This window comes from Brachionichthys hirsutus, chromosome 17 (assembly GCF_040956055.1).
Source record: "Brachionichthys hirsutus isolate HB-005 chromosome 17, CSIRO-AGI_Bhir_v1, whole genome shotgun sequence".
Lineage (NCBI taxonomy): Eukaryota > Metazoa > Chordata > Actinopteri > Lophiiformes > Brachionichthyidae > Brachionichthys > Brachionichthys hirsutus.
This window is the reverse complement of record NC_090913.1, coordinates 7,090,061-7,115,406: the sequence shown is the minus strand read 5'-3', so window position 1 is coordinate 7,115,406 and position 25,346 is coordinate 7,090,061. Positions and strand designations below refer to the sequence as shown.

Here is a 25,346-nt window from a genome sequence, read left to right as displayed (position 1 = left end):
AATGCCAAATGAGTCAATTCCAAGAAGTCTCCCATTAGCTATTATTCTATAAAACAGATATTTGTTTTGAGCCAAACAATGTTTGTTTGGCTATGAAACATGAAACATCGGCAAGTACCCGTCTCATATGTGGGCTCCTCTTGTAATGAAGTTTAAAAACAAACTCGCGAGCCCTGTGTTAGAGAAGGCAAGCTGTTTTTCCTCACGTCACTTTCCATAAAGGCTGTGTTAATACAGTATAGCTCTAAAGTGTATTGTATAAAATGATATCACTTTAAATACTGTATATACCATTCTAACTGATTGATATTCAGCCTATGCATATGATGCTTGTAGATTATTCTTTCTGTGTATAATGTCACACTTGATCACAGCGTTAAACAAACAAAAATAACAATAATTTATATATGTTTACTATCATACTCTCTTTATATCCATGTCCTGACAGTTGCCTTCTATAATTTAACACTACATTTTTTGAGAGTAAATTTACCTAAATAAAGGGAAATCTGGTTTTGTCTCAATTTATTTATTAACACAGTAGTCAACACAATCTTGTTTTGATTATTATTTTATAATTTATCAGAATTAATGATAATGAAAAATCACGAGTAGTGACGATTAATTTTGGGTCTCAGGCATTAATGACATACGATTAATATTCCTTTATTTAGAGTTCCGTAGTGCGTGAAAACCGCGGCTGTGAAGTGAATTGTCCCTCGCGGTGTGCCGTAATGACATCACACCAAAACAAGACACAGTTTTTGCTGCTTATTACAGCCGCATGATTCAAGAGAAGTGGATTTTTTCTTCATAACGCACTTTTCTCGCAATGTCTCTGGATCCGTGGTAAATAACGAGTTATCGGCAACGATACATTTGCTCATCCGCGCATGTTATCTGAAAAATGACGTTTCTAGCTCTGTTGAGTTAGCTACATTATTTATTTGCTAGCTAAGGTGGAAACATTAGCCAGGAAACATAGTATTTACCCTAACGAAATAATACTAAATTGTTTTGGAACAAGCAATTACAAAATATCCTCTTTATTCACGAGGAAAATGAACAACCTAACAAGAATCCATGATTGGCATTGCATTGCTATTTAGCTTGAAACTGTAACACCTGAAAGCTAGAAAAGAGGAAGAAGGTATTGCTTAAAGTCACATGACTAAGCTCTTGAGGCTGTCACGCAGCTTTATTCACACACACACACACACACACACACACACACAGACAGTCGTAATTAGTCTCACAGCATTTAAACGTCAGCATTGTAAAATCTTTTTAATTTAGCATTTTCTTTTTTTTTTTTTACTTTCCATATCTGTTGCAAAAGATTTTCAAAAAGACAATTGTTTAGATTTTCTACAAAAATGCAAGGCCAGTTATTTACTGTTTATGTTATTATATATTATAAACGGCTTCTCTTTGAAACTCAATGATTTAACTCTGGCTGCTGACATCTCGATCTCCACCGTCCATCTGTAGGTTACAGAATTATGATGCCACCTGTCGCTTGGCACAGGAAATAGCGGAAAACATTCATGAACGGAACAGGCAGCAGAGAACAGGGGGTAACCCTGCAAAGGTAAGATACCAGATTAACAAGTTAAATGACATTATCTACATATTGTGAGACCAAAACGACCGGTTTCTCGAGTGGTGCAATTATCTGCCTTTCAGATCAACATGACTCTCCGGGCATCACTGCAGAAGCTCAAGCAGAGTATTGCCCAGCTTAAAGAAAGCTTGTTACGAGCATCATCAACTCGGCATGTGTATCCTTTCCCCTGAGAGTTTCACATTTTTCTCGCTGGATAGCTTCCTTTGCTTGCAGTTACAATTGCTTTCCTGTAGATGGGATCAGAGTGTTTCGAAAAGATCTACCCTCGCCTCTTCCACGTTTGCTTTCATAGGTTGATTACAAATGACCACTGAAATCTCAGTGGCACCCCTTGTCTCCTAACTGTTTTAATGTGATCGACTTAACTTGGCTCCATCAGAATGCAATCGGAAGCTGATAGGAGGCAGAACCTAATTGATGACCTGCTAACCAGAGAGAAACAGCTCAACGCCACCTTCAAAGGAGACATTATGGAGCCTGGACCTTCTCGGTATTGGATTCCGGTCGAATGATTTTAGTCAAAATGAGGGGAAAACCAGTGTTTACAAATCTCATTAAACACTTTCTTATATTATGAGATGACGAAGAGAGCATATAATCCAAAATTTAAGGGATTAGGTTGTCTTGATATATTTATGACCAGTGCAGTGGTACAATCTTAAATCCATGCCTGACGTTCATCCACCTCCTCCTAGATTCTGTATTTTGTAATAACTTCAAGAACTGGTAAGTTCTTGGAATCTTCCAACAAAGTCTCCTGATATATTAATATACTCTCACGTGCAAAAGGTGTTTTCTTGCACTTTCAAACCAAAATCAAGCCACAGATTGTCTATCTTGAAGTCTGGAGTGGTTCTTGTCTGAGAGTACTCCGTGTTTGAAAAATATCATGGGATAGTCAGTACTTAGTTAAAAAAAAAAAAGAAAGGAAAATGTCTCCAACTTTTTCACTCAGTGTCAGAAAAGCCAAACCAAACATCACCCTATTAGGCTTCAGGGGATATGCTGTTCAGAATATGCCACCTTCAATTTTGTGTTTCTTCTCAGAGGACTCTAAAAAAATAAAAATAATAATGCCCACTGCCGGTTGTCTAATTAAAAATAATGAACCCCAATTCTCTAGTCTGTATCCTTGAGCAGAGAGGTCATGGAGTCTGCCTCTGCTTTGATGATATGTCTTTGGTCACTAACTCTCTGTGAAAGTTTCAGTACATCCGGTGTGACCTTTCACAACGTCTCCCTGTTCTATCAGAAGGAACCTTTCTACAGAGAGCATGCTTACCGGTAACTTTATAGCCAACTACTTTTCATTGGGAGATTGTTTTTTGCTTTGCACGGCTGATCAAACAATTGGCACCTCCTGAAATAGACACATACACACTTTGATATGAATATTTGTGTGTGTTTTTTATGAGAGGGTTCACAGGTTCTGATGCTCCATCGAGCATTTATCCGAGTCCTTATTGAGCAAGCCAAAGAGTTGGATGCCAAAATGCATTATCTGATGATGTGTCACTATGACAGCCCTTAGGCTTTTTACATGACACCTCTGTGTTTACCTCTGTTTTATATAATGGAGACTCACCATTCATATAAAAACTCTAGTATAGATCTAGTATCGTGTGTCTGCTTTGTTTACATACCGGTACATTTTTGAAGAGTAAAAGGAAGATGTGACAGTAAAGTGACGTCAGTCGTCAGTGTTTCATCACATCTGGAAAACACAGATGTACTCCTATTGTTTATATTTACTTGGCTCTAACTTCCACCAAAGCTTTTATTTTTCAGTAACAATCAGTTTGAGAGTGCTTTCCACTAACTTTCATATTTCACAGGCCACAAATTCGATGACGTTAAAAAGCTGTGCTATAAAAATCTTAAACGACATGAGCTAATAATGTAGCTTGGCAAACTGTAATCATGTGGCCGCATGCTTTTTGGTTAGCTTCGTGAGACCTTACTCTAAGAGTGAAATGCGGTGGGTAATTTGGATTTGTGGGTAAACCTATTCCCACTGTGTGGTCTCTGAGGACCAAATCTGGGGAGGGGGAGGATTGGCCATGCTTGGGTAATCTAAGCTGGTAAAAAATGGACAGAGGGGATTTTTATTTATTACTTAAACAATAAATTCTCAACATCTCCATGTCAAATTAAGCATAAGATGGACATGGCGCCTACATTTGAAGGCCTGGTTCACCTCGTCACCCCTTAGAGCCACCTGTCCTCCATTGTTCATTAACCTTCTCTTTGTTTGATTGCACTGGAAATAGTTGTAATTAGTTAAATCTCGCCTGTCTAAGTCTCTCAGTCGTGATTTAGGTACTCAGGCCCCAGTGGTAGTGCAAAAGATGAGCCTGACTGACTCTGGTGCTCCCCAGCGACGGGTTAATTGGATTTTCACACACTGGACACTGCGTGGAGGAAGCGGAAGGTTGGCTCATTGTTTCGGAGGAATCAAAGCTGTCAGATAGATTAGAGCAAATGCCCTTTCCCCTCCTGCTCCTCTGGTGGTATCAGCTTTAACTGGTCAGCAGTGTTTTATTCAAAAAACGCTTGAACTGTGTGTCCTCTCACAGAGATGCTTGAATTGGGATGAATAAAATACATCTCTTTTTTTTTCTCCAATATTCACTTAAAATTAGTTTTTAAAGGTGTTACTTTAGCTGTCCTCAGCAGTTATCCTTAATCCTTGGACAGATTTGCCTAAAATATTTACACACTGCCTAAAATCTAACCTGGCCTTTTCCAGTTGCTCGAAACACTAAATGATGAAATGAGAAAATAACCACATCTCTGATCAAATGGTGGACGTAGACTTGACACAGACTATTGAAAAGCAAACATGCCTTATTCAGATTATATAATTTGTATTTCCTGAAGGAAACTTTAACAAAAATGAATTACTACTATAATGATGTTTCACAGGTCAGCACTGTTTGCTGAAGGGGATGGAGGGAGTCATGGTGTTGCCACAAACCCCTGGTTGATGAACGAATCAGACGACACCAGAGGGCTGACCTTTGGAGAGATTAAACATCAGCAACAGCAAATCATTGAAGGTTATCGCACATGTTTTATAAATGCTTATTGCACTTTTCTATCTCAGCGGACAACGCGTTTACAATTTGCCTTTCATTCACTTGTGGTTCACTCAGGTTTTGAAGCTGAGCTGTTATTACAATTATCACTACGTTATAAATCACATTGCCTTCTTTTTCCTGTCCTCCGAACGACTTTGACATGACTTGAACACCCCAGATGTTCGTTCATCTGATTGTGTGTGACAGTTCATCGGAATGTCTCCATTACAGCGCTGGTTATTGTCAGCTTGGCAATGGTAGCTTCCTGCTAAGGGTGAAACCAAACCACACGGAGGTTTGTAGTCTCCTGTGGGATTCCTGGTAGAAGGGTAATTACGAGTGTATTAACGTGCGATCACAGAATATCCGAGTGGCACGGACGGTGTGAAGCATTGAAACCTAGGAAGACCAACCCCTTTTCTCTTCTTGAGCTTCACGGTTTGTTCCGCTCCGTCTTGGCCTGCCGTAGTATAATAACAGGAACAAGGCTGAGTCGGGTAATTTACTGAATGACTCACACGTGGCACTGTGAGCTGAGCTGGACCCCAGAAGCCGGTCATTCCTATTTCCCCAAATAGTTGCCTCATTATTTCACAAGTGCAGTGTTCTCTTCACTGCTCTCTTAATCTGAGTGTTGTCCAAGGAAATTGTGGCATCGGTTAATCGTCTGTCATACCTCACTGCTAAATATTCTAGATATCCCTGTGAAGCGTGTATTGCATTGTGTTTTTCTCCATTTCTTCATCTGGCATGACAGTGTCCTGTTGCTATGGATCTCTTTCTTCATCTTGCGTTCAAGTGTGTGAAAGCTTCTCATTCCCTCTGTCTGCAGCCCAGGATTCAGGCTTGGATGCACTATCAGCCGTAATCAGCCGACAGAAGATCATGGGCCAGGACATTGGCAATGAGCTTGATGAGCAGAATGGTAAAGTTTTTCTGTGTGTACATGTACATACAAACGCTCCAGCCCAGGCACATCACATGCAGCAGTGTGTGAGAGCAATTAGAATTTTTTTCCCGCAAACCACACAACACTGAGTTAATTAGTACCAAACACACACACACACGCACACACACGCATGCCCTCAAACCACCACTGTCAAAGCAATTGAATGGAATGCATGACAAACACCAGTGATGCCTCTATCTTCGCTTTAATATATATATATATATATCTATATATATATAAAAACAGACAAGAGTTATGCATTTTGAGATAAAAATCTGCGTGGAGGTTATTGATTTTGTGTTTTTTGAGTTTTTTTTCTTTCTCTAAGTGCAAAATGTGTTTTAATATACGAAGACTGTGCTCCAAACCAAAATGCATTGCTTCGAGACTGCAGACAGACGATATCAGTTACACGTGCAGGCCTGTTTTATTTATTTACATTTGATTTTATTGTATTATCTCTCAATCTCTTTAATATGTGCACTGACAGTGAACTTATGAAGTCACAAGCAGGGGAAAGACAGTTCAAATACGATTTGTTACCGTTCACGAATCCATGAAATCTCTCTGCCCCCCCAGCCTTGACCTGCACGTGAACTTTCATTGCAATATGGTGTGAGACGGCTTCGGAGGCGTATTTAATGTGAAACTCAGCAATGTGAAAAAAAAAGCGGACAGTTTAATGTTTTTGGAAAGGCAAGCAAAATGGATTTGAGCTATAAAGCCTGGGAATGGCAAAGTTCCTTGTTGATCTTGACCGTCGGTGAGTAACCTTGGCATCTGACTGTCTTTCCGTCTCGCGGGGTTCCTTTTACCCCGGGTCACTGTACTGTAGCGCTGTTTTCCTATAAATAGATTAATCTCTTTGTAGTTTTGCTGGTCAAATGAAGTCATGACCCAAAGCGCAGTGGAGGTTGCAGTCATTTCCTTTTTGGGGAAGCAAATCCGACTCAGGTCTGCAAGAAAGATGAACCTTTTCAAATGTTTAGAGATGAACCCAAAGCCCTCTCTTTGTCCGCTCAGTCTTAACTGGATCAGAGCGGCCTGGAAGTAATGTGGACACTGATTACCTCAACTCCAAGCTTTCCCTTATGACAATGGAACATACCTAGTAATATATTATGATAACTTTCCATTGAATGACATTACATATGCTTATATAACCATTTAAAATAAACGAGAAGACGATGCTCTGATCCACAAATATTAATTTGAAGTTGTGATGGATCAGCGGGCAGACACTTATGAACTAAATAAAACAACCCATGAACAAGAAGACTTTCAACTCCTTTCTACACGTTCATATCGGCAGCCAGCGGACCTTCTCCGCTCACCAGCGAACGGTTGTAATGTCAACATGGGACGCAAAGTCGACGTGGCTCACGCAGTTCACACCATCCGCCCACCGTGCTGTCAATCAGAACACTGGAGCTCTCCTAAGCCAGGGCTACACGGAAAACGGGGGATTTGAATGGGGTTTAACGTATCGATATTCGCGGATGAAAAATCGATATATTTATTGCCGGATCGATTTTTTTCTACACCCCTATGTGACACAAAATAAAAATAATTGGTTCTCTGGAGTCATATTCAGTCCTCTGCGTTTAACAAAAGTTAACTTCTATCCTATTGTACTTGTCACCATCTGTATAATCACAGGGAACCTTCTTGTGGAATGTAGGATTAGGTTGTTATTTTTACTTTTACACACTGTACTCTTAAGTTTTCTGGATCGAGCATGTCTGTTGTTTAGCAGCAAACGCTATCGACTCACATCGTCAAGTCCTGGACTGTTGTACCGAGTCTCTAGCCATTTGGTAACCTGTGTTTTTTACAGCACTTTGCCAATCATCCTGGGTATTTTTTAACATACAAATGGGTTACTTTACAACTGTGTTGATAAAACAGTCACCACGGAAACGGAACGAGCTTTGCTTCTATGATGGACCTCTTCCTCATGAATAGATCACTAATGCGATTTTGATCAGCAGCGAGTCCAAGCCGGACAGCGCTAATGACTTCCAAATAAACAGCAGAGTGAGACAAGAAGACGAGAGAAGCACTTTGCTGCTGCTGCATAGTGACGTTGCTACTTTTTGCAGCCTCTCAAGTGAGCAAATAAACCGTACTAATCATGGAATTTGGCAGAAAGTCAGTGCGGTTAGAGTTGCAGGTTGATTTATTGTTTGTTTTATCCACTGGGTTTGACAATGAGATTGGTTGTTATGAATTTCTAGACATAATGGAAATCGAGAATTGTGATGAAATGTTGGAAAGACTGTTGCCATCATTCTGTGAGACGACCACATAGGTTAACTGATGTTTGTGTTCAGGAACCAAAAATGATTGAGGGATAACGTAGCCACATAATGATACTTTTTTGGTTCCTGAACACAAACAAGATTTGTCTAGCCTCAATCCTATATATCCGACATAAATGGCAAAACTCTTTTTCATTTATTTTGTGCTTTTTTTAATGACAAATTGAGCTGTAGTTAAGCATGCAGTGGAAGATAAATTTCCATTTACAACTATATTAATATGTAAACTGTGTATCCAAACAACAGCTAACAATTAAAAGTGTAAATAGTACGAAAAACAAAAGCATAATAACAGTTAATTTATTGCACCATGTAGCAGCTGAGACAGTCTATCATAAAATGCTATGCATATAAATTACACACCACTTGTAAGTGAATGCATTTTACAGTTTGGTTTGGGATTGCAAACTAATCTAATGTCATCTCCTTGAGTCTTAGAGAAAACGTTCTCCACTTTCTGCAACTACTTTGCAGATACAAACATTTCTGATTGTGTTTTTCATTTACTTTCTGAGCGAGTACAAGCAGTAGACGAACTTGGCTATTTTCTTCATACAAAAATAAATGATTTCAGGAAAAAAGTTGAATCAACAATGCTTCTTATTCTGACACCAGCACTCACCATAAACAAACTGTTTAATACTGCATTTAATGGGTGGAAATGAAAGTTGTTCCAGGAGGTTCAAAGGAAGATTTCCAAGTTACAATAAAAGAAGTATAATATAAAGACAAAAGGTGAGCAGATGAAGATGTACCATAAGTCACAAGGCCAAACTCCTCCTAACCAGGGTACAATCAATCATGAGTCCTTGTGCCCTTATTTCTTCATTCATCTATCCCCGCATCCATCTCTGTCTTAAGTCCTGATAGAATTGTGGTGAAGAGAGAATAACAATCTCACGCGGTCAACAATCAACCACCGTCAATGCTCTTGTTTAGTAAAAGCAAGGAAATTAACATTTCAGGAAGCAAAGAAAAAAGACATTTCATCAATTATGCCTTCTTTTGTTTCTTTCAGTGGATTAATGGATGTGTGTTTTTAACCCGGAAAAATGCAGCGAGTAGAGCAGTAACGAGAACTGACTGACTTTTGTTTCAGTGCTGTTAAATTGAAGGAAAGCGGTAGTTCAGACTTGCTGCAAGCATTATTCACCGCAGTTAATGCGTGAGTTGCAACATCCAATAACTGGAATCGTCTCAGAATTCTATGATTCTATACTTGGGCCGTTTTGTATCCTGCCAACACCATTTCCTCATTCTTCCAACATATACCAGACCCGAAGGACCCGATTACGCTGGTGTGTGTGACTTGTCAAGCAAAACAAAAAACGTATTGCACTGCGTGTGAGTTATGAAGGGTTTGGTTGCTGTGCTTTTACAGTAATCCAACTTTCTAATATTGTCTTAGTGGACAGTAGAGGGAATTTGAATCAGCAATATGGTTTCTACTTCACAAGCTATTACATAATACACAAGTCTTATATTATTTAGATTAATTTATCAAGCATATACACATCAACTCTTGGGCTGGGATGCGATGCATCGATTCAGTTTCAGTGTTTTGGTATCCTTAAATAATTTCATTCAGAAATTGCTCTTCTACTGCAGAATAATACATCTTATATAGGAAGCACATGCAGTATTATGTGTTTTACAGTTGTTTCCTAGTACACTATTGGCATTACTTCCCTGCTGTATTGCCTTGTTTTGAGAGGCGCAGTCTATCTTGTGTGATATGTGTACGGTTTAACGGCAAACTGATGTTGAGGGTGTGCGGTAATTTCTCCCTGGAGAGCTCAGTGAGAACATGGTTCAGAGGAAGCACATTAACTGTATGTGTTGGTGGTTTTGGTGAACCTCTGCATTTTTAGCTGCCAGTTCCTCTGGCTCTGGGGCAAAGGAATTCCCTGCTATTTAACGCTACCATGGACTAACTCAGGCTTGGCCTGACTGGTTCCTTTTGGCCAGTGCAAGTGTGAGCAGGGGACAAATCTCCTCCTCTGTTTATTTAATTGCTAACCGCTTCAGGTTTGGAGGTCATGTTCAAAGGGCCGATGAGCAGAGAGCTGCCTCATGTTCCTCGCAGCCTCAGGGAAGCATGGGTCATCCCACATAATGAGTGGAAGGACTTACTTTACCAAGTCTGCACACAATGCAGAGCCAGCAGACGGTTCCCATTTAAGCACAGGAGGAAGATTACACCTTCATCTGTTGGGCATTTTTTTTTTTTTACATGTTTATGTGCGTACGCAAGTGCACATGCATGCATCTGTTTTTTAGAAGCCTGCTCTGTTTGTGTTGTCTTGTGTATACTGAAAGCCTACACCACATGTCCAGCACGTTGTGCACAGGCGGGGAGTGGCACACAGGGCAAATTTATTTGTGATCCCAATGTGATTCAAAATTCTAGGATTAGATTAAGCACTAAAGTTCTGAATCTGAGAGGTCTTTGAGACAGCCTGCTGTTCTAGTGATGGTGGGTATATCTGTCCTGGGAGAAACTGTAACAAGTCTTTAATCATTCTTCAAAGTCTGTCCTCTTTCAGGTGGGAATTGCTTCATGTCCCGTCTAGTTTTATCTGTTATCTGATCAACTTGTGGCTTTGCAATCTGACACAATCTACCCATAAAAACTATGGATGAGAATCCCTGGCCAAAAAATGAGAAACTTTTCACATTTTGCTTTGCCTCTCTTTTTTTTTTTTTTTAGGTAAGAAGCTTTTAATTGGCCTATTTTTTGTGTGAAATGTCGAAGCATGTTTTATGTGTTGTGAGCAATGGGCAGATGTGTGCTGCTCACAGACACACGCCTGTAGACAGGCGTTTGATCTGCTATCTAATCACTCTCATCTGTTTGACTTTTGGCTTAACACCAGCCACCGTTTTGTTTTCTTTGTCTTTCATGTTCGTGTCTGGCTTTGTGTTTTTCACAAAGGAAATGCAACTTTTCTTCTGAGTCATACAGGCATTTGATTGATATTTTTAAGATACTATTCTTTTTATTTTAAGAGTTAGGATTAGACAGTTTGACATTTGTGTTTTTGTTCCAAGGTAGTATACTGAATCTAGCAAACTCTTAACGACAAGACATACACACAATATCTCAGTAATGCCATGAATTACAAAGCAGTAGCTTTCTTTCTGTTTATTCAGCATCTTTTATTTTATTATTATTTTTTTTAAATGAATTGTCAGCAAACTATATTTGGTGACCCAAACAGAAGACAGAATTACTTCACAGACAGAAGTGTTTCAAATACAGTTTCAGAATTAAGGCCAAAACTGTTTGCCTGAAGCCTCAGTGCAGATTTATGTTGGGGGGGCCGTAATTCATAAAAATAATAACCGCTTGTACATTAGGATGTTCTATAAGAGTTCTTTCGAATGGAGCCTGTAATTGTTTTAAGAATGTTGTTGTTTCAGCCGTTTAGCACTTGAGAGTTCCACTTCCATGAAAGTGGATTCAATTGGAGGTCAAAATTAATCACCTTCAGCTTCCACATTTCATCCCACTAGTGGGCAGTAGAGTTGGCGTTAGCACACCAGGCATGGCTTTACCTCATTCTTGGTGTTTACACCTACTTACATCAATGATTCACGGCTGTTGAGCTTTCTCCTCTGTGTTATGGCCGTAGCATGGTCCAAGTTTTTGGGCAGCAGAAGATGGAGTCACAGGATTTCACACAAGATTTGTTAATTTGTTTGAATTCCTCTGGGGTTTTTCCTTTTTCCTCCAGTAATCACCACCTCCTCCTTTTCGTTCATCAGCTGAGGGAGCTGGGTAATTACACGACAGCTGAAGGTGCAGATGCTTAATTGCCTGCAGCTTGCAGTTCAGTGTCAGACTTCATTTCTACAATATGATAATGAGACTCGGTGTGTGTCAGTCATTGTGTGTCTTGTTTGTGCGGCTACTCGGACGACGCTCACACTTGTTCGTACACGTGTTGTGTATGGACAAGTGTCCGTATCCATGTGGATTTGCCGTGTCTGTGCACCCATGCGTGCTCGTCAGTGCATGTGTCCCACAGTAGGGCATGCAGGGTTGTGCGTCATATTTTTTCTAAGCATCGCTCTAGCTGTCCACAAAATATGCGGGAGGCTGCTTCCTCCAAGGAAGTTGTTTCAGCCACACTGTTGGCCAAACATTTGTTCTGGCCTCCAGGAGTAAGTAGAGAGCAATTACCTTAAATCTGCCTCATATGCACTCAGATTTTGACACACTGTTATCCCACGACTGTGCTGATTTCAGCTTCAAACTGCGCTGAGATCATTGTGGCGGCTATAATTTCTACTCTAATATTTGTCCATTGTGATGAGAAGGGAAGTAGCATTGCTCTGAAGCACTGTGAGATTTGTCCTTCTCGTGCGCTTGGTGAGTCACTGTGCGCCACAGCAAATGGATCAGAAATATTCTGTTACGGTGCCTCATGTGTCTGACTAACTGCACATCACGCTGCTGTTTCTGTCCAACAATCTGCTAATGATTTGCTTACTCACATTTATATTTAATTTGCCATTGTCTGCAGATGTGAGGCATTAAATGTTTGATGGAAGTGTGTCACATATGGGAAGTGTGTGCAAGTGTGTACCGCTTTTTGCGTGCTTGTCTGACTGATACTCACAGGGCATTCTGTATACATGTGTGTTTGTGTCTGCATCTGTGCATGGGAGTCTATGCATTTCCATGTGTGTGACTGCATTATGAGAGAAATATGTTCTGGCATAAAGATCAAAGTCCCTCCATAACTCTCTGGTCAGACAGTCGGTGAATTTCCAGGAAGCGCCTCTCCCCACTGGGGATGTTGGGTTTTAGGCTCTGATCATTTCAATTAAAACATAGGCGTGCTCATGTAGAGAAAATGTAGGATCCCTCCCACCTTCTCTTTGTTTACAGCTAATTTGTAATCAGGAAATCCAGTATGTTACTTGACATCTCTCCAAATCAGAAATTCACCTCATACCTGGGATGAAAAATGTTTGCGCCAACATTTTCTCAATTCTGGATTTTATAACAAATTCATCCACTTGTCATACGCAAAACAACAACAATTTATTTATATTTTTAAGAGACTTCAATATGTGGCAGTCCAGGAGCCAGATAGCGCATCAAAAAAATCATTGTTTTACAATATAAATGTCTTCCAATCAAACCTATTCCATTTCATTGTTTTTTTATTAGCTATGCATGCCCCCCCCCGTCCTGGGTGTCTTTGCTTATGAAGTGTGATGGTAGTGATGAAGTGTAACAGCAGCTGCTTTGGAGGTGGCGTGCAAGTGACAGGGTGGTCCCTGCCTCACACTGCTGCTGCTGCTGCTGCTGGCACCCTCATGCTCATCACGAACCCATTGTTCAGTGGCACCTGGCCATAAGAGGGGGTGATGGTGGAAAGCCTGTTAATGATTAGGTTTCTGGCCCATTTTTGTATCTTTAAATCCATGTTTTCATTTATTCTAAAATTACAGTGTGACTCATTTGGATGGGATACACTGCTAACTTCATTTCAAGTCCAGTGCAATCACTCCAGCTCTGCTCAGTTATGCCTGTCAATCTGGTCAGCCTTTTATACAGGTCCAAATGAAAGGCAAACAACACACTCATATTCATGCCTATGGGCAATTTCGAGTCACCAAAGTTGAAATTTGTAGGAAATGCTGCTTAGCTTCTGGGTCTCAAAAATACCTTTTTCGAAACCAGACTGTTTAATCCTACCATGTTCTACGATAATATACACAATGTTTGCATATGTTTATTTGTCTGTTGGATAAAGTCAGTGAGATTTCACTTTAGACCTTTAGCGGAATCTATTCCCCTAATTCTCATGGACCTTTTCTTTGAAACTAGGCAACACTCACTGACTACAGGCTGTATTTCTATTCATGCTCAAATTCATCAAGTTATGCTCAGGACTGTTTCAGCTACTCCCTTAAAGTTCTCTTCAAATTAATTGCCAGTACCGTTCAAAATTAATATTCATAGGTGAAAGCCTATATACAATTTCAGCTGTCAGTAGGCTATGATGCCTACTGTTGGAGGAGCAAAGTTACATTTATTCCAAGGTTTACAGATACAGAGCCAACACAATGTTGTCATTGAAAAGGCATAATGTCCCCCAAATAATCAATTAACAATATATTTTAATCATCAGCACGTGTTGCCACTTAAAGCAGCATAAAAGAACATATTTATCATTAGGGAGCTACCCAAGAGAAACCATCTAATGATGCAATAAAGGCATAAGAATGGTGTCATGTCCAGCAGTGAAACTAATTTGTAGGCATTTGGACGTTACATCAGAAGAAGGCCAGATGTTGGATGGTTGAACTGTGTTCACATTGTTTTCTAAAGCAATAACATCCCTCATTGTTATCTGTAGCCTGTAGGCATTATATTCTTATTTTCTTTCTGGTAAATATGATCACAATTTGAATATCAGTGTTATTTAATGATTTCTAATGTTGCATATTTAGGCTGATTATCCCTATCGTTTCCTAAACTGTAAATGTTGGGCATAACGACAGCAACCAAAGTCATTAACATCATTCGGGTCAATATTTAAACAAATAAGATGCATTTTGTGAATTACTAAATGGATAATTATTTCATTATTATTTCCAGAGGATTGTCAGGAAAGTGACTGTTTATTTGTCCTCACCCCCAACATACAAGACTGGCCTAACACATTTTTAGAATTATGTCTATATAAAGGCTCATCTTCCATAGATAGACGTTGCAAATGTCTTTATTTATTTATCTCAGCTCTGTTTTTGGCAGGCGTTCAAATGGTTTGTTGGGTTTTGCATTTGGTTTGAAAACAAAAATGGTAAAGCTCTGAGGTTTCTAGTGAAACTCTCCCTCAATCCTCACTCTCCAAAGACCCTCGGGGTGAGTTTGTTTACAAAAACCAGCCAAAAGTAGAAAAAAAGAAAGAAGTTGAAAGGAACTCTTCCAAGACTGTGCAACTTCTTGTAAATACCATAATTGCCCTGAGTTGTATCATCATGCTGAGTGCCTCTGTCTGTGCCAAGTGAAGTTCCAGTTACATTTAGCGATGTGTGTTTTGGTTGGCAACAAAGCACTACCCTCTATGCTCAGTCAGTCACACCAGGTCCAATTGGTACCAGTTGTGGTTAGACCCCCCAGCAGGTACAACGAGGGGTGCAGGAAGAGGATTGAGTGAAAAAACGTCCCGCTTTCTTCAAATCCTCTGCGGGAATTGTCTCATGAAAAAAGGACAGCAGCGTTTGCTAACCATATTGGGTCATATTGCTTTTAAGTCACTGAGAGAAAACCAGCATTTTCTCAATGTGCTATGCCTGCTCTGAACGAGCCCTACACTAACATGCAGAATTTACAGCACATTTTGGAGGCATGCTGGGGTGTCACTATTCACGGCAGTGCCTCCACTACAAACACGCATGCAGAGATCGCCATAGTGCCTATTGAAGATGAGTCAGCAATTCCAATCATTGTGGTGGATATAAATCTGAGTTGGTGGAATTGATCCCTTAATAGAGAGACTGGTCCCAAGATTTGTCACCGTTCCTCTGCATGCGAGTTATTGGGCAGGTCTAATGATCGACTTGCAACGACCCAATGTGGTGTCAGGCCGGGAGGACTCTGTGCAGAACTGCCATGGCGGTGTAGCAAGGTATCTTTTCTGTTTCAGTGTGGCAACACACACAAGTGTGTTATACATAATTAGTCCAGAGGCAACACTGTGGATCTCAGGTACTGTGGTTTCAGATGACGCAGGGATGGAAACAGAGCCGTTAACTCATTGGCCCACAGTCAGCTGGATGACCACAGTGAGAGGCTGTTCATATGAAAGCTAACATTTTTGGAACAAGTATGAAATAATGTTGAGATTGAACAGGGAGGCAGTAGCATGAGGGAGTTGGTGACTTCATATTACAGCAACATCTGTCTCCTGTTGGTGAATGGGCCTCAGGTCCTCTGTGTTCCTCTGCAGAAGAGCCAGGTTTTGTGTGTGTGTGCGTGTGTGTGAATAAAAGGCACTGATTTTCACAAATAAATTGAGAAATTGTGAATGTGCATCTGAGTTAAGAATATGCACTTACTGTCTGCAGACTTTAAGGAGCATCCAGTGTCAGACAGAAATGCTTGTCAGTCACGGTCAGAAATTCCAATAAAATCATGTCAATATAATAATTGAAATTTCCAAATAGTCTGAGGTACAATGATACTTCATTTGGCTCAAACTTGCAGAAGGCCCCATTCTCTCTAGACTAGAGGCCAAATAAACAAATGACTACACTTTAAAGCAAGTAGCAATGGAGAAATGTGTGTATGTGATTATGTGCCATGCTCTCACACACACTGTGGCTTTGGAGGTTTATCCACTGTAATAGCATTTTAAACAAACAATCCTTGCCTGGAATAGGGCCTTCTTTGTGGTCTGGCAGATCCAAACCAGGCCCAGCAGCTGTCATACATGGAAGCAAATGTTACAAAAGGAAATTGAAAATTATGTTGTTAGAAACATTACGAGATAACATGGTCAATTTGAAGAACTAGGCACCTGAAAAACCAGTACTTCTATGCAGAAAAATAATTTTGACATTTCATTGTAGCTGTAAGCTACAGGTCTTGCCTCATCTGGGCATGGTTATGAATTAATCAGTGAATTGAGATGTTAATTCGGAGTCAAAACCGAATCAAGGGTTTTGGCTCAAGCAAACTAAAAACATCCGTTACTAATGGTTTGAGTGGCACGCGGCACAAATCGTTGAGTATCTACGCCCCTACTCTGACAGCAAAGGAGCAGTTTCTTTCTCCTAAATTGTTACCCGATGTTTAGATGATGACGATGTTGGAGTCTTCAGGGACGCTGTACATACAGAGGTCTCATGTCTCCCATCTCCTTTTACCCTTCACAATCAGGCCGTCGAACTGTCATTCCTTCCTTGTAGAACTTGGCTGTCTGATTTCTGCCCGGACCATCTTTTTAGGCAGTGATGGCTGCGACTGGAGGAAACATGCTTTTTCTCATTCTAATTTATAGGAGAGCCGAGCTGAAGTCAGCTGCATATGCATACATATATATGTACGGTATATGTGAGTGGGGCAGAGTTTGTTATGAAAGTATTTGAAAGAATACAATAATCTTATTTCGATTACTTATTTTTCACCTGCCTTCTCACCGATTCTTTCACCCTACGTCTGTTTTTTTCTTGACTTTCTTATACAAGATGTTTTCCAAAAGTAAAATTGATTGATTGATGGTTGATTACTATTGCGTCATTCTTTTGAACTGATAAAACAAACTGAATATAGAAATTCCTAGCATGTCTTCTTTTGAGGCAGCCACACATTTAGCTCGGGAAACCTTGAAGCCTTACTCATTAGGGATAACAACATAACCACCTGCAGCTCAATGTGGCAAAGACAAAAGAACTGGTGGTGGACCTAAGGAGGACAAAGTCTCCAATGACCCCTGTTTCCATTCAGGGGGTCAACATAGACTCAGTGGAGGATTATAAATACCTGGGAGTCTGCATTGACAATAAACTGGACTGGGCTAGGGGAACTGAAGCCCTTTATATTTCCTGAGGCGGCTCAGGCCCTTCAACATCTGCCGGTGCAGGTGATGTTGTGGGGGTGAAACGGCTCTCTTGAGAGACAGTAATAGAGAGAAGGATGCTTCAGAAACTATAGAGCATCCTGGACAACACTACCAACCCCCTACATTAGCTCCTGGTACAACAAAGGAGCACATGGACAAAGAGACTGAGACCTCCCCTCCCTCAAAAACTGAACGCCATAGAAGGTCTTTCCTTCCTGTGGGAATAATAACGCATCATTGTAAACCTTCTATTGCTTTCATCACATTTCTATTACTGAACTATGTGCATAGACTTAAGTTCTTATTTCTAAGTTTTGTTGAGTGGAGCACAGTTGCAAATAGAATTTCCCACTGGGATCAATAAAGTATTTGTTATTACTGGGATCAATAAAGATAAATGAAAGCTGAACATTTTGACCTTCTGCTCTCTTTTTCTCCACTTTTCTTTTTCTTTTAGAAATCATCGATGACCTTGCACATCTTGTGGACAAGACAGACAGCAGGATTCGTAATGAGACGCGACGGGTGAAGTTGGTTGAGAAAAAGTCAGCCTCCTGTGGTGAGTTTTCCTCGTGTTCTTCTGCTAATCTGAAATTAATCTACCTGTCATGGGTTATTGCCTTTTTTCCCCCCTTCCTTTCCAATAGAAAGGAGATGAAGGAATGTTTCAGTTGCTGCCTCTGCCTTCGTCCGCAAAACTCATGTTGAATAGTGGCACAGAAATAAAATTATAGTGATGGTGACAAGTCCACAAGGATGTGAGTGGCAAATTGTGGGTAGACTGGTTCTGTTTGTCTCATCTGCTAACATCGTGTCCTGGCCTTTGAAACAGGGTCTCTGATACTCAAATGGGTAGTAGAAAGCCTGAACACAGGAAGTCAAGCAGAACAGGCTGTAGGAAGATCAGGGAGAAAAAAAACACGTTATTCTGTTGGTCATGTCCCCGTAGTGGACATGCACGACTTCGTTTGAAAATCCCGGATCTCAAACTTTCTTTCTCTTGGTTTTTCTTTTTAACTTATTTTTTATTCATTGCACTGATTCTCCTCCCTCTCCTCAATTCCAGGTTAAAGGATATAACTTGCGCATGGGACGAATGTTTGCACTTTGATGTTCATATGCATTGCATGTATCAACATGCAAACATTTTGCAGAAGTACTCAAATTTGTGCAGAACATTTTCCATGCACCTATGTATTTGAGTTGAGCATGTCTGTCTCAGATTTCTCGGAATGGAAAATCCCCCAATGGTCTTCTTCACTCTCAATGCAGCCTTTCTTTTTTTTTCCCATTCCTTTCTGTCATCCCCTGTTCGTCTCCTCAGTTGTTTGACACTTGTCTTTGTGTCAAGCAGAGAAAGAATTGAAAATACTACATGCCGCACATTGTTTGGATGGCTTTCCCTCTTTCTCCATAGCAGCATGTTTAATTCCGTAGCTTTAAGGCTTTATTTATTTTTGAAACCACCTCTCAACCAAAGCTGGTGTTCCGTGTCATGTCTCAGCCATGTCCTTTTAAAGCTACAAATGTCTGCCTTTGACAGGCGAGAGCATAGCTGACATATAACTATTGGTAGCTGCCTCATTGTAAAATGGCTATCTTAGTTTTCACGAAGAGTTGTGCTGAAGATGGGAACATTTCTAGAAATCTAAAAAACGTTCTTCACTGTAGGATTATCAATATTCAGTATCCGAATGAATAGTCAGCAGAAACCAACTATCTCCCCAGCATCGGTGTCAAAGCAGAGCGTTGAATATATTTGGCAAGCAAACAACATTATTGTCATTAATCTCTGGAGGGTCAGGAGTAGCTAGTTTAGTTACTGAGGCACACGGGGTTGGTCCAGGCAGAACAGAAGGTTGATGGGTGTCTAATGCTGCTACGCCTCATGTCATATGACATTAGAGGGTGCGAGAACCTTTCTACACACCAATGTGTGCCCTTAAACAAATATAGACACCGACAAAAACTCAGACTTAAATTTATTTCTATCAAACGTCTGACAAATAAAGTTTCTGCCACATTCTCTTGCACAATTCGACAATACTTCACTTCTTTAACCAGAAGAGGTGCAATTCTCAAAAAGAATTTATAAATATCAGTTTGTTTTCAAATTAGTATAACATTAATATAAAATTAAGTTAAAGTCATATTAAATCCCTAACCTTGCTGTCACATAATCCTTTCCATTTGGAAACTGAAGCTGTTATATTCATCTGTGTTCTTTCAAAGCCTTTCTCCTTTGAAGACCAGCTGGTTATTGGCATGGCAAGTTTTTATTTAAAAAGCTAAACCCAACTTAATCCAGTAAGGAATTAAAAATATTTCTGTTTCATATAATTAGACTGTAATGTCTTAAAAAGTCTTCAAGGCTTTCTTTTTTTCCCCTTCATTACAATGGATAAAAATTACACCTGTGGTGGAATAGAGAGGCTTCCCCCCCTCCTCTGGGTGGTGGCTATCATAAAAACTGTATTTTCAGGTCCTGGGGTAAAGTACTTTGATGAGGTGTGAGTGAGCTTTTGCACATTTTTCCCTGCTTCTATAGTATCAGTGAAAAACAATGATCATCCTCTCAAGGCAGAATCAGAAACACATGCCTATCACTGTGTGCAATCTGTGGTAATAAGGCCTTTGTGGCTGTTGAACGCATGTAGATTGCATTAAGTCATCAAGAGAAAAATGGCGATGTGCTGTGAGGGCATATGCACTTGGGATTTCCTTCAGATCAAGAACTATGAAAATTAGTAGTGAGGTATGTTGGCTTCTAACCTCTTCCAAATCGATTCCCTTGTGTCTGCTACATGCCCCGCCTCCTCCATGAGTCTGTCTCAAATCAGGATTGGAGTTCCTCGGCCGCTGAGGCTCCAGCTTCACCAGTTACATTTGGACTGGCAGTGGCCATGCCTGATATCTCATCAGTTTAAGTGCATCGTAGATTGATGACAGTTTTAGTTATTTTGGGGTTTGCTCTAGCAAAGCAATAGGTGCGTTTGATGTGCTTCAGGCACGAGGCGCTCAAAAGTTAATGTCATTTGGGACAACGCCAAAATCTCGCTCGTAGAAAGGAAGTGGCATCTGATGAAAATATAACATTTTGAAAGTAATGTTACATTTAATAACTTATGTTGTTGTCGCGAATGTAATACCTCAGATTTGTTGATGTACATTTTTGCCCACTAACTCCTCCCCCTTATTTCTCCTCCTTCAGGGATGTTGGTGGTTATCGTACTGCTTCTCATAGCCATTGTAGTGATCGCCGTGTGGCCCGTCTAGTGGACAAGAACAGGAGTGATCATGGGACTGTGATGAGCTACAAATGTATTTTGGTGATGAACACTAGTTTAAAATCCTTGCAAACATAGTACATACACTCATTAAAATACTGTCTCTAAATTAGATTCAATTTCTTATTCTCTCTGTTTCTGAGACCATTGTGAAATGAGCAGCACAGTTAAATATTCCTGTACGTTAAGTCTTTTGGTTTGGTGAGATGCAGCGGTAACTCAGCTTTTTAGAAGCAAGAGTATTTTGTTGGTGTAATATTTTGCCTTTAATACTTTCTCCTGTGTCTGGCACCTTGAAAATGTTTCCATCCTTGATGGTGGCTGAACGTTGACCCACTAGCTGGACCTCCAGTAGCTTCCCTTTCATACATCTATCTCTTCTATGGCCTGATGTTCATTCTGCAGGATTTCCCACATTCACACTTACTTTTATTTATCCATGCACTGCTGTAGTGGTTATTATGTTATGTTATAATTTCTCTTTGGATTGTATAACATTTATAGAAAAGCCCTCAGACAAACCAAACTGTTTCACTTCCTTGTAATCATTATTCTTGTAATTTGGAATAAATGACATGTTCAGTCATTGATCACTGCACTCCGTTCTGTCTACATTCATTTTCGGGGCTTGCGCTGGAGCATTGCAGTGTTTTGTAAAATTATATTTTGTTTGGGGCGGGGGGGGGGGGGGGGGGGGTGTCCTTCGATCAATCAGGAGTACCACCTCCACACTTCTATTGTGAAAACTGTATGATTTTGGCAAGCAATAAATAGAAAATGTGCTACAGGGTTACATTTTAGATTCATATCTAAATAAAGTTATTCAAATCAAAGAAGCAGATGTTTATTTTCTGTATAATGAGTTTATTTCAACTGAAAGCCTTATTTTTTGTTCTATAAGGTTGGTGCGTTCAGTAGTTATTATTTTCTTCTTTAATAGCAACAATCCAAACAACCACAAAAGTTAAAAAACAAAGTTGAAAGACAATAAGATCCACAATGTCTTGTGTCATTAAATATATTCATATATAATAACCATAATATATTAGTATGCATTGTAAAACAACATAGCAAAATGACTTGGCAATGGTGACAACTAAACAACATTTACAATTCATAGTATGAACACAAAATAATGTTTTGACAGCTATGCATAGAGCATTTTCCCATTGAAGCTTGCTCAGGAGACTGGTATAAAACTGACAGCATGAGGCGTATAGAATGTTTTGTGCCAAACAGAAACACATTGACATGTTGTAGGGTCAGCAATGAAAGTCTGGATCATGTAAATATACTTTAATATGCTGAAAAAAACCAACAGTTGTAGAATTTGTTCGATTGCACAGTAAAAAAAAAAGCACATTCCATCCTTGTTGTACCACAGAAACATCATCAGCTCTTTCTATTGCATCACTGCACCCAGGTTATTTAGATTTGATAGCAATGCAATTAAGATTTTTTATTGTAAATATAGTGGGGGGGCTAATGGCAAAATGCATTAACCTGAATTATGAAGCTAAAAAAAATTGCTTACGGGTTTTAGGAACCATAGTTTGTGACTCGTCAAATCTGGACTTTTTCAAACCTTGATCTCTTTTTTTTTTACCACACTTTCTTGATAGAAATCCAAACTGAAATGTATACAAATGAATGAGCAATGCTTTTTGAGCCTGTCGTGTTAGTGCAACTCGTTTCTCCCCGTGCAAGTATTGTATCGAAGAAACGATGTAAGAGTGTCTGACTGGTTCCTTGGTGTCTCTTATTGAATGTACAGCCATGCATTGTGTTTGCAGGAGTGTGTGAATGTATCTCCATTCTCACAGTCCCGAATCATTGTAGATGAATACAAGTCCTTGTGACGTGGGTTTTAAAAACATTTATTTTTAAGCATTTTTTCAATGTGAAATATGGAATTTAGGTTTTGTCTCTCTCTGGTTTCTGTGCCACACGAGGACTTTTTTTTTCATTATGCTCAATGCTGAATAATTTTATTTTTCTCCCCCAAAATTTCTTCAACATAAGAATACCGCTCTTCAGAATCAATGATTTGTAGCTGTGTCATATTTTGTTGAGAGCCAAGTTATTTCCCTTCATTCATCTTGGACTTGCAAATGCATAACAATTTAAATAAAGTTTTTTGGGTGTGAATGCATTTCTAAAAAGATAAATCATACATAAATTAGCATTGCTTTCTATGCAGTTCTGTGAGGACTAGCACGTGCACAACAATAATGTTACATCCAATTTCCAGTGACCTTGGGTAACAATTTTGTAGTAGAAAATCTTAAATTGGCACTAAAAACTGAATAAAAGTAATGCAAATTAATTATTTGACATTTTATAGCCACTTAAGAAGCCACATTCATCAATATTTATTTCTGTTGTAACCCAAGAGTCACTCATGATGAATATTTTCATAGTACTTATTTCATAGTACTTATACTGGCCTCTTGTCCATTTGTGAGTCAGTGAATAAACTCCAGTAGTGAAATAAGAAAATAAAACACACAATTGCTTGAAGTACTGAAAATAAAATTGGTGAATTAAAATTTTGCTTATACTAGCCCAAAAAGCATTTTTACATTATTACAAAGAGTAGTACCAGTTACTGGATTCTCAAGAAGTAATCATGTACACATTTGTATGAATACTTAACCTATGAAGTCTTAAGCAAGTGGGGAAAGAAAATATGCTTTGAGGGTGGGAAAAAAAGCTTTAATCCATACTGCGTTTTATCATTGTCTCATTTGTGTATTCTGAACGTGCTGATAGCTAAAATTGTAAGACAATTTTTTTTGTGTGTGTGTGAAGTGTCTGACATTTGTATAATCGTGAATGAAAGGGAGCTGGGTGACAGATAAATGTAATATGCATTTCTGTGACTTAAAGCAGTCATTTTATGGCACAGTTCTTCTGAATATTACTGCCTCGTTCAGGTCAGGGAAGAAAACCTTGCATCTCAACTAAGAATATATATAAAATAAAATAAAAATCCATGCAGCTGCAAAATTACAGTGGAAAATAAGTGGCTTTTTCTGACTTTTTTTTTCACCAGCAGAAACTGTCCATAGACTGGAAACATAAAATACAATGATTGAGATAAAGAAACGGAACACAAACTGTATATGGTGGTAATAGGTGCAAATTCGGCAAAATCCACAAGAGTGGCAAAATATCCAAAGTAAAATAAACTATAAAACCAAATCTGCAAGGTGAGCGCCTTCAACAAAAGTTCACTAGAAAAACAAATCTCTCTAAACAATTCTCTTCATGCTTCTACACAAAAAAAGCAGCAACATAAACAGTCTCTTGTCTGTCCGTGGTTTTCTGTCTGCTTCTTGCTCATGTTTTGTTGTTTGATTAACCCACTCAACTTTTCTCTTCTACCGCTCCGTCTTTTTCCACCTATGGCTTCTTGCACTTGCCTTTCTTCTCACGCTGCTGGAACTTCCTGAGCCTGCGTCCCCACGTGTCCCTCCATTGGATAACCAGGCTGCCTTTGTCTGCCACCACTCCGCCCTGCCCGGGGGAGTCCTCGTCATTCCCCAGCAGCAGGTACTTCTTCCCAGGTTTGATCTTTGGACACTTACATGCCACGTCTTTGGCACGGACCCAGAGATATTGATCTCCACGGCGAATGCGACTCTCGCCCTGCTTGTAGACAGAAATGATGTTGACGGTGAACTTCCACCACTCACTGGATTTGTCTGCCTTCAGGATATGCACCTGGACAGCTGCAGATTGGAGGTGGGGAACAAAAGAGATGACACATGTCAGAATATCTCTCCATTTTAACACAACCTAATATAAGAAAGGTAATGATTAAAATATACAAAGTTCAAACCTTTTTTTTTTTTTTAGATCATTTTCAATAGCGTCATTTGAAAAGGTCGGTCTATGGTTCAGCTATGAAATACAGCTCCCCATGCATTACATGAGAAAACTGCTGACAGAGCAGGTTAATTTGTAATGTAATTAGGAGGTAAGACTTTAACTGCTAAGACACTCGTATGATATCACATGATCAATCAGCTGGTTTGGTCCTCCGACAGCAACAGAGGGATACTGGACCTCTTATAGATCCCAACCTGGCACACATAAATATGGATTAGATTGACCAGCTCTCTATTAAGTCCCATTATACTTCACCTTTACTTATAGGAAAGCTTTTGAATTGAACGACTATAGGCTCACTGGTTTCACGTTTAATGTTGCGCTAATGGAACTGGACATCATGGCACTATTAGGGCAGGTTTCTATCCATAATCACGTTGAATCATTGCTTTGGAACTCAGTTTATTGTTCGCATGGCTGTGTAAATACAGGTCTCTTTTGAATGTTAAAACAACATTGGTTTCTCTATCCCTGTGAAATAAAGTCTCTTTCTTCCTTTTTCCACGATGGACAGCAGAAAATATTTTATTATTCAAGAGACATTTCAGATGCAGATGGACATCTTGGTTGTCTTCTGTATTAATAATTCAAGCTGGAAAGT

General features: G+C 39.6%; 2 protein-coding genes across 2 annotated transcripts in view; one reads left to right on the top strand and one right to left on the bottom strand.

Annotated features, from left to right (window-relative positions):
* Nucleotides 1-735: 735 nt before the first annotated feature.
* Nucleotides 736-21,447, top strand: stx8 (syntaxin 8). Its single transcript, XM_068751247.1, has 8 exons — nt 736-849; nt 1,492-1,591; nt 1,687-1,781; nt 2,007-2,117; nt 4,553-4,686; nt 5,540-5,632; nt 18,022-18,123; nt 20,776-21,447. Exons 1-8 carry the CDS (start codon nt 833-835, stop codon nt 20,838-20,840), a joined length of 717 nt encoding a protein of 238 aa, XP_068607348.1. The 5' UTR covers nt 736-832; the 3' UTR covers nt 20,841-21,447.
* A 2,614-nt stretch (nt 21,448-24,061) lies between these two features.
* Nucleotides 24,062-25,346, bottom strand: part of ntn1a (netrin 1a) — a 43,771-nt gene continuing 42,486 nt past the window's right edge. The window contains exon 6 of the mRNA XM_068750975.1: nt 24,062-24,585. Within this exon, the coding sequence (XP_068607076.1) occupies nt 24,257-24,585 (329 nt within the window). The 3' untranslated portion in view covers nt 24,062-24,256. The remainder of the gene's footprint in view (nt 24,586-25,346) is intronic.